This window comes from Dipodomys merriami, unplaced genomic scaffold (genome assembly GCF_024711535.1).
Source record: "Dipodomys merriami isolate MVZ:Mamm:240054 unplaced genomic scaffold, mDipMer1.0.p SCAF_136, whole genome shotgun sequence".
NCBI classification, from domain to species: domain Eukaryota; kingdom Metazoa; phylum Chordata; class Mammalia; order Rodentia; family Heteromyidae; genus Dipodomys; species Dipodomys merriami.
In genome coordinates, this window is record NW_027202671.1 from 607,162 (window position 1) to 619,294 (window position 12,133).

The following is a 12,133-nucleotide window of genomic DNA, read 5'->3' on the forward strand; positions in this document are numbered from 1 at the left end:
TATAAGGACCAAATTTAGAAGGAGAAAAAGGAATTTAAATGGATGTCTTCATGGACTTCAGGGTGGACTTCAAATGAAGATCTGGGCCCTTGAAATTAAGTGGCTTCTTCTTTTTTTTTTTTTTGTGCCAGTCTTGGGTCGTAAGACTCGGGCTGGGCACTGTCCCTGAACATCTCTGTGTTCAAGGCTAGCACTCTACCACTTGAGCCATAGCACCACTTCTGGTTGTTTCTGGGTAGTTTATTGAAGATAGGAGTCTCACAAACTTTTCTGCCGGGGCTGGCTTCAAAACATGATTCTCTGATCTCAGTCTCCTGAGTATCTAGAATTACAGGTGTGAGTCAGGCACCTGGCTTCAGTGGCTTCTTAAAACTCAGGCTTGGGGCTGGGAAAGTGGCTCAGTGGTAGAGTGCTTGCCTTGCATGCATGAGGCCCTGGGTTCCATTCCTCAGCACCACATAAGCAAAAAGAAAAAAGCCGGAAGTGGTGCTGTGGCTCAAGTGGTAGAGCGCTAGCCTTGAGCTGAAGAGCTCAGGGACAGAGCCCAGGCCCAGAGTTCAGGCCCCACAACCGGACTCAAACAAAACAAAACAAAACAAAACAAAAAAACAACTCAGGCTTGTCAGAAATTATAGGATCAAAGTCATTGGTAGGCCATTACATTTTAGATGCTAATGTCTGCGAGTGACCAGTAAGTGGTAGAATTGAAACCTAACTCTCATATACATGATCTATCATGTAGCTACTAATCTTGGCTTTCTGGGATGACTGCCCAATTTTTCTTCTGACTTACATTTTCAAGACATAGCTGATAAAAACCTTTCCCTGTCTTTAGGCAATTAGAGGACCCCCCCCAAAATAAAATCTGGAATAAACTAGGACCCTTGCTGTTCCAAGTACTTCTGCCCTATAGCTACCCATTGACCCCAACAGCTGGTTGCAGCCCAGCTTCAGTGTGTCAAGTCAAGCTGGTGACAGCTGTGGAAGGGCCTCTGGGTCAGACCTACCTTGGGAACAAGGTACTGTTGATCAGTACAGGCCAGGACATAGGCCTCTGCCCGACCCAGCTCACTCTGAGGGAAGTGGGCATTCATCTCATCTCCATCAAAGTCAGCATTATAGGCCTTGCAGTTGGCATAGTGGAGCCGAAGGACTTTCTCTTCAGGTAGGATACGAGCATGGTGGGCCTGGATGGATGGTCTGTGCAGGGTGGGCTGTCGGTTCAGTAGAAGAATGTCTCCATTCTTTATATGCCGGCAAACCTGGGTACAGTGGAAAAGAGGTAGGTGATCAATGGGAACTTCAGAATTATTACTGCTCCTTCCATGGGCTCACCTAAACTGTATCGGCCTATCCCATGTTCTAGACAGCAAATGCCATGAAGTCTGGAGCAAACCCTAGAATCTGAGAAAGAACTTGCCAGACCTCTCTAGAAAGAATCTGCATAGTCTAGATCCTGGCTCTGGGCTCAGAGAAACAAGTAAGATCAGACCAGAGGTCTCTGTGAAATGTCTTCAGGCTTCCCTGACTAAATATTAGGTTTCTCTGAGAATTAATCTTAACATGAAAACAGATACAACTTCTGAAGGCTGAATTTCTAAAATGTAACCATGAAACCCCCTAGGGTTGAAAGAACTTGGCAGACTTCTCAAATCCCGGTCATGGTCACGTGTATGTTATTCAAAGTATGATTTTCATATACTAGTAATACCTAATTTCATAGAACAGAGCTAGGACTAAAAAACAGGGTTCTAGGAAGTGGTGCTGTGGCTCAAGTGGTAGAGCACTAATTTTGAGCTGAAGAGCTGAGGGACGGCCTCTAGGCCTAGAGTTCAAGCCCCACAACTGATAGGAAAAAAAAAAAAAAAAACCTTAAAAAACAGGGCTCTTGATTCTCATTTCAGTCACCACTGAAAATAGTTGAACATGCCAGGTGACGGTGGCACATTTCTATAAATCTAGCTATTCAAGATGCTGAGATCTGAGGATTGAGATTTGAAGCCAGCCCAGGCAGATAAAATTGAGATATTCTTCTCTCCAATTAACCAACAAAAAGCCAAAAGCGGAGGAATGGCTCAAGTGGTAAACTACAAGCTGTGAGCAAAAATGCTAAGGGAGAACTTGGGGCTCTGAGTTCAAGCTCTAGTACCAACAAAAACAAAAACACAAAACAAAATATTTGCCAGGTGCCAGTGGCTCATGCCTGTAATCCTAGCTGAGGAGGCTGAGATCTGACAGTAAGGGTCTGAAGCCAACCTGGGCAGAAAAGTCCATGAGACTCTTATCTCCAATAAGCTACTCAAAGAGGGTCAGGGACAGTGCCCAGGCCTGAGTTAAAGCCCCAGGATTGGTAAAAAAGAAAAAAAAATTTGATTGAACTTCAAAAAAATTCCTAAGAAATGTAAACTGTCATGTTTTGGGGAAAACAGCTTGAAAAAGCTATTAGAACATTTAAAACACACTTCCTTCTATAGAAAAAAAATAACCACTAATACAAGGTTATACAAATACATGTTTATGTGGCAGCATTTATAGCAGCAAAAAGTAGAAATAAACTGGGCACTGGTGGCACACACCTGTAATCCTAGCTACTCAGGAGGCTGAGGTCTAAGGATCACTATTCAAAGCCAGCCTGATAGGAAAGTCCACAAGACTCTTTTGTTGTTGTTATTTTTGTGTTTGTTTATTTTTTGCCAGTCCTGGGCCTTGAACTCAGGTCCTGGGCTCTGTTTCTGAGCTTCTTTTGCTCAAGGCTAGCACACTACCACTTGAGCCACAATGCCACTTCCAGCCTTTTCTGTTTATATGGTACTGAGGAATCAAACCCAGGGCTTCATGCCTGCTAGGCAAGCACTCTACCACTAAGCCACATCCCCAGCCCTTCATGAGACTCTTAATCTCCAATTAACCATCAGAAAACCAGAAGTGGTGCTATAGTTCAAGTGACAAAGTGCTAGCCTTGAGCAAAAGAGGTCATTTACAATACCCAGGCCAGAGTGCAAGCCCCACGACTGACGTTAAAAAAAAAAAGCCGGGAAAGGGAGGTGAAGGGTAAACAAAGGAGGAGGCTGCAATGCTTGGTAAGAAATGTATGCATTATCCTGCCAATGTAATTGTAACCCCTCTGTACAGTATGTTCTCAAATAAAATTAAATTAAATTAAAAAAAAAAAAAAAAAAAGCCGGGAGCCAGTGGCTCATGCCCGTAATCCTAGCTACTCAGGAGGCTGAGATCTAAGGATCAGAGTTCACAGCCAGCCCGGGCAGGAAAGTCTGTGAAACTTTTACCTCCAATAAGCCACCAGAAAACCGGAAGTGGCACTATAGCTCAAGTGGTAGAGCCTTGAGCTGAAGAGCTGAGGGATAGCACTCAGGCCCAGAGTTCAAGCCCCACAACTGACCAAAAAAAAAAAAAAAGTAGAAATAACCTGACTGTTCTACAGAAGGAGTAATAAATTGCAGTACATCCACAATAGAGGATGTTATGCAGTGATGAGAATGGCTAAGGTAAATATATGCCAGTCTGGAAGTGTTTGTAAAAAAAAATAATAATACAGCAAAGAAAAAAATCTCAGTTGCACTTTAGGAAATAGGATCAAAAATTTAAAATCCAGCTCCTCTCTGCACATGACTGAACACATGCATGGAAAAAAGGTGCTTAGTAATACTAAGCTGTTACTATGGTCTTCAGGACATGAAGAAGAATAGTAGAGGCTAGAAGATTTAACATCTTTTTTTTGGTCAGTTGTGGGGCTTTAACTCTGGACCTGGGCGTTGTCCCTCAGCTCCTCAGCTCTAGGCTAACGCCGTACCACTTGAGCCACAGCGCCACTCCTGGCTTTTTTTTTCTGCTTATGTGGTGCTGAGGAATCGAACCCAGAGCCTCATGCATGCGAGGTAAGCACTCTACCACTGAGCCAACTTCCCAGCAGATTTAACATCTTAACTTTATACAGCTTAGTACTCCTTACAACATGAGCAGTTGCACATATTACTTCTGTAATAGGAATGAATATATGTATGTATGTGTTCATATAGAGATATTTGTGCATATATGTATTCATATATTACATATATATTTACATTAGTTATATGGGGGGAGGGGAAAGATTTTGTGACATTTCCACTCATGTTTACAATGTATTCCAATCAAATGTACCCACTCTATAAAAAACTATTTTTAGAGACAAGTTCTTGATATGTGTATAAACATATATACTTATATATACACATAAATATGTGTATACATATTTATATATACATATATAAGTATACATATAAATACATAAGCACTATATATAAGTATATATACATATATAAGTATATATATTATACACATACATATATATACACTTATATATATAAACGTGTGTGTGTGTGTGTATATATATATATATACATACACACACTAAACTGGTCTTGACTCAGCCTTCCAAGTGCTGAGATCAGGAGTATAAAAGCACTACACCTGGTTACTTTGTAAAAACAAAACAAAACAAAACAAAACAAAACAACAACAACAAAACAGCTGGGTATTGTAGCTCATGCTTTTAATCCTAGCTACTCAGGAGTCTGAGAGCTGAGAATCATGGTTCAAAGCTAGCCCAGGCAACAAGATCCATGAGACTCTTATCTCCAGTTAACCACCAGAAAACCAGAAGTGGCACTGTGGCTCAAGTGGTAGACACACACACACACACACACACACACACACACACACACACACACACACACACACACACACACACACACACACACACACACACACACACACACACACACACACACACACACACACACACACACACACACACACACACACACACTGCAAGAGCGACAATACTAGGGATTGCACTTGCCAGAAGTGGCACTGTGGCTCAAGTGGTAGAGCACTTGCCTTTCAGGGAAAGTGCCCAGGCCCAGAGTTCAAGCCCCACGACAACACACACACACACACACACACACACACACACACACACACACAGTTCAAGCCCCACGACAACACACACACACACACACACACACACACACACACACACACACTATGCAAGAGCGACAGTACTAGGGATTGCACTTGCCAGGCAAACAATCTACCACTCATGCCACACTTTCAGCTCTTTAGCCTTTCCAGTTCATTTTTCAGGTAGGATCCCATTGTAGCCTGAAGCTTGCCTCAGACTGCAAACCTATCTATGCCTCCCATATCAATAGCATTGTAGGCATGCATCTCCTTTGCCCAGATACTTCTGTATAATTTTTTTAATAAAGATGAATTATTTTTAAGGAAAGCATAAAACATTGCTCAAGTGGTCTGCTCATTGTGGGTGAAAAAAACAACATACAGGTAGGTAAACTCAAAGAGAAATTTAACTACAAGTAATTGTAGTCAAAGGTAACTACTACTCATTTTTCTACTACTCATTTTCCCCCCTTACAAATCTGCAGTTGATCATGTCCTTCAGAAAAAACACCTCTCCAAAAAACAAACTTTACAGTTTAGGCAGGGGGTGGGGGAGGGAATGTAGTTGTGGAGATGGGAGGGAAGGGATGGTAGGGGGAAAACAAAGGAGGAGGCAACAATGCTTGATAAGAAATGTACTCATTACCTTGCTCATGTGATTATAACCCCTCTGTACAGTATTTTCACAATAAAAAAAAACTTACTTAAAAAAAAAAAAAAGAAAAAGAAAAAACACCTTTCCCACATAGCTGATCTTACTATAAGGTTCATTAAACCCCTCCTCTCACCGGGTGGCGGTGGCTCACGCCTGTAATCCTAGCTACTCAGGAGGCTGAGATCTGAGGATCATGGTTCAAAGCGCGCCTGGGCAAGAAAGTCCGAGAAACTCTTATCTCCAATAAACCACTAGAAAACCGGAAATGGCGCTGTAGCTCAAGTGGTAGCTCGCCTTGAGCTGAAGAGCTGAGGGACAGCGCCCAGGCCTAGAGTTCAGGCCCCACAATCGACCAAAAAACAAAACAAAACAAAACAAAACAAAAACCCTCCTCTCTTACATTATTTACCAAGCTCCCTAAGTTATGAACCTAACTCCACCCTCAAGTGTTTTGAAGCCCTTCCACTCAGCAGCCCAGAGGAATGTGGAGAATTAATAATACCTTCCCCTACCTCAAATTCCTCTAAGTCACAGCAAATAATAGGTTGGGAAAAACAACAGTCTACTCCAAGCAGGCTGCCTGCTGTCTACATTTATGAGGCTGCACTGGCAAAATGGTTAAAGCAAGCGGCAACAGGTTAGTAAGGACTGATTTCTTTCACCTTCTCTTCATTATTGTCAGCTTGGATGAAAGTCTCCTCTAGCTCAGGAAATCAAGCAGCAAAACCCTCAAATACTAAAAGGCAGGCCTAAATGCACCTATCATAGAGTCTATCTTTCCACTCCCTGAGGAATTCAATCCTTCTCCTTGTTTCCCTGACCCCAAGTCCCATGTTTCTATGGAGACCTGAACTCTAAGGATTCCCATGAGCATCTGCCCAGGGCACTAGCTACTGACTGCGTCACATAGCCAAGGACTTCTTTGTTTAGCCTCTCAAGGGAGAAGCTGCCCAGACCTGTGGCCCAGACCCAAAACCCAACAAATCTGTGACATCCTCCAGCGTAAGCAAACTCACTGCAGCTGGGAAGGTCGGCAGGCCAGTCTGACAGGCACCAGCCAATCCAAACAGGCACCCTGTGCCAACCCAAACCCACGGCCTCTCCTTTCTCTTGTCTCTAAATAAACACTGTAGTGAAAATTAGTGTGCCCTAGTACCCAGGTCAGTTTCTAGAGGCAGGACTGGAGCCAAAGGCTGCTTCTGGGTAGAGAAGGCAGTCACTGGGCAGTGAAAAGACCTGAGGCTGCCCTGATTACGTATTCACTTCCTTATGAGGCCAGGGGAAGCACCAGAGATTTCCTGCCTCATTGAGGAAATAGACCTTTCTCCCTCTTACTTAAGCTGTGGTTTACCCTTACCAAACCATTATCTCTCCTTCCCAGTCATTTCCTCCAGCCCTTCAATCCTATCCTGCTCTCTATGTAACACATCAACCAAAGTCTTCAAAAGTACCAAGTTAGAATCACTATGCATTTTATTATGTGTGGAAGTACCAAATGTAACATTACTGAGATTTTGGAAAGTGAAGTTAGCCATCCTGAGACTGTAGGTTCTGATGTAAAGTACTTTTCTTTCATAAAGTCCTTTCCTAGCTTTGTGTTCCTGTCTCCCCTACCCCCTGTCACATCATCAGTTCCAACATATTCTTCACTTTTTGGCACTCCCTCTATCTCAACTAGGATCCATACTCCACAAGCGTTTCCCAAATACCTCTGACATGCAGCGAACTGGGGAGTGGTGAACTAAGCATGATTTGCCTTGAATTCATGGGATTCAGGAACTCAACTCAAGTGTACAGATTACCTTTGAGTAAGTGACAACCCAATGCAACAAGAGCTACAAGTAGGGGGAGAGATACGGATGAACAGGATATAAGAGGGCCACATACAAATGGTAGCCAACCCAGGTTGTAGGGCTTGCAAATAGGTGGGTCACCTAGTTTTGTTAATGAAGTTTTACTGGCACACAGCCACATCCCCTCATCTAAACATGCTTTGTATTACATAGTAGAGTCTGTATCGCTCACAAAGCCTGCAATATTTACTGTCTGACCCCAGGGAAAGCTCTCCTGAGATCTGAAGGAAGAGGAATGGCAGGAGGAAAAACAATGCTCCAGGTAGACATTTGCCAAGTGTGAAGGGAGATCAAGCCAGCATCTGTTTAGTGGCTGCTGAACAAAGACTTGAAAGCAGGTTGGATTCAAAGGTAGGCCAGTGGTGAAAGCAGGACAATGTGAGGAGTTTCCAGCCTGCTAAGGATTGGAACTCAAAACTGGAAGACAAATGAAGGGATCATTCACGTTCCACCTCAACGCTCATCAGCAAACCTTCCATTCATTTCCTGTGAACTGACTTTAAGTGATTAGTATACTGCACAAAAACCAACCTTCCCGGAAGTGGCGCTGTGGCTCAAGCGGTAGAGTGCTCGCCTTAAGCTAAAGAGCCCAGGGACAGCGCCCAAGCCCAGAGTTCAAGCCCCACAACCGACCAAAACAAAAAACAAAAAGCAAAAAAACAAAAAGCAAAAAACAAAAACCAACCTTCCCTATCCTAAGCTCTTGCCCACTGTCCCTTTCAGACCCCAACCTATGAACTTACAGAAGTAACAAGGCATATGAAGGAAGTTGTCTTATTCTTTCACTTCTTCCTCCTACTCCAATGTCAGACATTTCTGGAACTTTTTGCTTTGCATTTCAAATGCCCTTTAGCTACTTTCTGCTTTTGCTTCTTTATCACAAGAGCTCTGAAACTTGACTGACCCTCCACTTTGCTCATAGATGACCTTTACCTAACCCTGAAAAACCCACAACCACATTTAACAGATAAATACAGACATTTGAGCCCAGCACTGTCCCTTCCTTCTTGTCCATTCTGCTCTCACATTCCAAGACTTCGAAGGTCTTCTATTTTCTTGATCCATTGAACTCTGCACTCAAAGACTTTAATTCTTTGATAGCTTTATATCACTGTCTATATTCTACAGCTCCTTGATCTAAGTTCCACATCTCTCTCTCTCTCTCTCACACACACACACACACACACACACACACAGAGTCTATATTCTACAGCTCCTTGATCTAAGTTCCACATCACACACACGCACACACACACACACAGAGTCTATATTCTACATATCCTTGATCTAAGTTCCACATCACACACACACACACACACACACACACACACACACACACACACACACACACACACACACACACACACACACACACACACACACACACACACACACACACACACACACACACACACACACACACACACACACACACAGAGAGTCCTGGGGCTTGAACTCAAAAAGTCTGGGTGCTGCCAATGAACTTTTGTGTTCAGGGCTAGCACTCTACCATTTGTGCCACAGTACTACTTCTAGCTATTACAAGCAGGTATTAGTAATTGCCCAAAACTGAAATTATCACTGGTACCAAGCACTTTCTTCCTACAAAATAGTTTCCAGGGCTGAGAAGTTGGTTCAGTGGTAGAGTGCTTGCCTTGCATGCATGAGGCCCTGAGTTCCATTCCTCAGCACCACATAAGCAGAAAAAGCTGGAAGTGGTGCTTAGGCTCAAGTGGTAAGGTGCTACCCTTGTGCTGAAGAGCTAAAGGACAGCACCCAGGCCCAGAGTTGACTGACAAAAAAAAGAAAAAAAAAATAGTTTCCAAACTTTAGCATGAAGAATGTTTGGTTAAAAAAATAGATACCTAAGTCCCAGTCTCACTGGGAGAAGTGAAACTAGAAGCATATAAGAGCTACTTGCAAGCCCAACAAAACTCAACCACCTTACTCACAATTTTTGTCCCTTGGGGCTTCGGGGCCCCCGTGGCTGGTGTCAGAAGCTGTTTAGCCACAGCTTCCCGCTGGGTTATGTCCACTGAGCTTAGAGCTGTGCGACTGCCATCCTCGTTGATGACCATGGAGGCTCCTGGATGCACATTGGGGCCATTAATGACTGCTTGCCTCAATTCCTGCACATTCCAGGGGGTAACTGGCTGAGGGTAGGTCAATTTTGTGGCAAACACCTAGAAATGAAGAGTAAGCATAAACATCCAGAGTAAGCAGATAAAGGTCACAGGGATTCAAAAAATAACTCAATAGGCTGGTTGACTTTTCTCCCAAATTGTGGAAGCTGTTCACTAATCCAAGAAAGCCCTTCAACAAGTAAAGCAAGGGCTGGGAAGGTGGCTCAGTGGTAGAGCGCTTGCCTTGCATGCTTGAGGCCCTGGGTTCTATTCCTCAGCACCACATAAGCAAAAAGCTGGAAGTGGAGCTGTGGCTCAAGTGGTAGCTCGCTAGCCTTGAGCTGAAGAGCTGAGGGACAGTGCCCAGGCCCAGAGTTCAAGTCCCACAACCAGACCTAAAAAAACCCCACAAAAACGAAAAAAAAAAAAAAAAAAAAGTAAAGCAACATCTGCCTGTTTTTCCACAGAGATATTTTGCCAGACTCTCTTAAAGGAATACACTATGCCTCCTTTTCTGGAAGTCTATCTGAGCAGAGTAATTCAAATGTTGCAGTTTATGTGTTTCGTTTTTCAACCCATTTTACAGCTTCATCATTTTCCTATCAATAAAGTTAAAATCCCCTAAGGCATACAGCATGGGGTGCTTGAGGCCAACTGGCCAATACCTGCCACTGAATACCACTGCACTCCTACCCCACCCCACCTGCAGCACAAACTGCTTGTGGTACTTTCCCAGGCCTAGACATGACATGAAAGGCTTTCATCACATTGTAACCAAGGTGGCACTTCAGCTGAAATGGATTTGTAATTCTGATGCCTGAGAATACGAAGTGTGCTCCATTTGTACTAGGCCCACAATCCCATCTGCTCCCAGACAAATGAGTTTTCTAGTTCAGTGAGTCTCTTAGCTCCTGGATACCATAAATTCCTTTGATGTTTCAAAATGCAGGTAAAACATCAACTACACCAGAGTCTTACTTAAGAGAATCTTGTCTAACTTTTTCCATATCTCTAAGCAGTTGCACTTTATGAGCAGCCTCTCCTGGCCACCCTTGACCTTGTGATCCCACTCCCTGAGCTGTTGTTTTTTTGACTGATGCCCTTGGGGACACTGTCTAGTAGAGTCTTGATGCATTTGTTTGTTAGGAGACAATGCTCTGGTTGGACTGGCTTCCTACAAGGTGCCAGGTGTCTAGCTCATTTTTAAGCTTATCTGACTTCTTTGCTCCCCTCAGCAGTGCTATGTAGGAAAGTTGTATGCAGTTTCACTCACTTTGCTCTCCCAAACACCCTGTGCTACCCCCTAGGCCTTCAGAATCCTCAAGCAGGGTAGAGGCAGGCAGGGAGGTAACTTCAGAGGTTTACCACAAGGGACAAACACAGATCCCAGAAAAGGGATGCTTACAACCCTTTAAAAGTAGAAAGTGAGGTTTCATTACAAGTCTCTCCCAAAGCCTACGACATTCTAGGCACTATAAGATTAAAAGCCAGTCTGAGTGGCCCTGTCCTCTGTCCAGACAGCAACAAAAATGCCCTGGGTCTCTCCTCCTAGGGCTTCAGACTCAGAAAAGTCACCACGGGGTTTTACAATGTGTTTCCTTGCAGCTTGGACTTAAGAGATGCAAAGATGGGAGGCACTGGGCAAGGGTGGAGCCTCCTCTGCCTCATCTCCTAACACAGCATGCCCTTATCCAGGAAGCTCAACTGTGCCCAAGAGAATCAAAACACTTCAGCTTTGCTCATTACCAGCACCCCCGAGAGAGAGGGTGATGTGTGAGGAAATGAGACTCTCCAGAGGGAATTAAACCATCTTCACATTATTGATCTCAAGGCTCATTAAGGAGGAAGTCGATTGAACAATGGCTGCTAATGAGCACCCTGATTTGAACTGGGGAGGAAGTGAGGAAAGGAAGCTGGATTACTAAGGAAACACTAAGGGGTTTACTCCAAGAGGAACTGGAAGGGATGAACAACATGTACATGCCTCCACTCTAGGGGACTTGTTCCCTTTCTCTGGTTACCAAAGAAGTACACATCCCCAATGGGACTGAAATTTGCCTTTTCCTGTCATGTACTCAATTGGATGAGGAAGATTTAAAGACTTTGGTGAAATGGACAGAGAGTGACATATGGCAGGGATAAAGATACTATATCCTGCTGGGAGCTCCTGGTGCCCCAGACATGGGTCTCCCTTGTAGACTGGCATCTGGAATCTTGCCAAGGGAAAAGAAACACACTACCATGCAGCTTCAAATCCCTTCCCCACAGGCTCTTCTTCCACTAGAACCACTATCATCTGTGTAGTGCACCCTATCTCCAGGCCTCTATGGCATGTCAATCTACTGCCCACAAGTGGTGAAATGAGGCCCTCCCAAAATACACACCATGGGAATGCCAATTTCATTGGTGTTGATGTACATATCTGGGCAGATGACTGAGCGTGCTGCATAATCTACTCGCTTTCCCATCATATGCTTTCGGAAAAGTCCTTCCTTCTTCTCCAGGATCTGTAGAGAGCAAAACAAAGTCCATACAAACCATTC

General features: G+C 43.9%; 1 protein-coding gene across 1 annotated transcript in view; it reads right to left on the reverse strand.

The window, feature by feature from the left end:
• The window catches only part of LOC138825222 (DNA-directed RNA polymerase I subunit RPA1), a 73,927-nt gene that overhangs the window by 47,230 nt on the left and 14,564 nt on the right, over window positions 1–12,133 (reverse strand). Inside the window, exons 11-13 of the mRNA XM_070019614.1 lie at window positions 11,975–12,097; window positions 9,420–9,650; window positions 1,008–1,262 (exon numbers count right to left, since the gene is read on the reverse strand). Of these exons, the coding sequence (XP_069875715.1) occupies window positions 1,008–1,262; window positions 9,420–9,650; window positions 11,975–12,097 (609 nt within the window). The remainder of the gene's footprint in view (window positions 1–1,007; window positions 1,263–9,419; window positions 9,651–11,974; window positions 12,098–12,133) is intronic.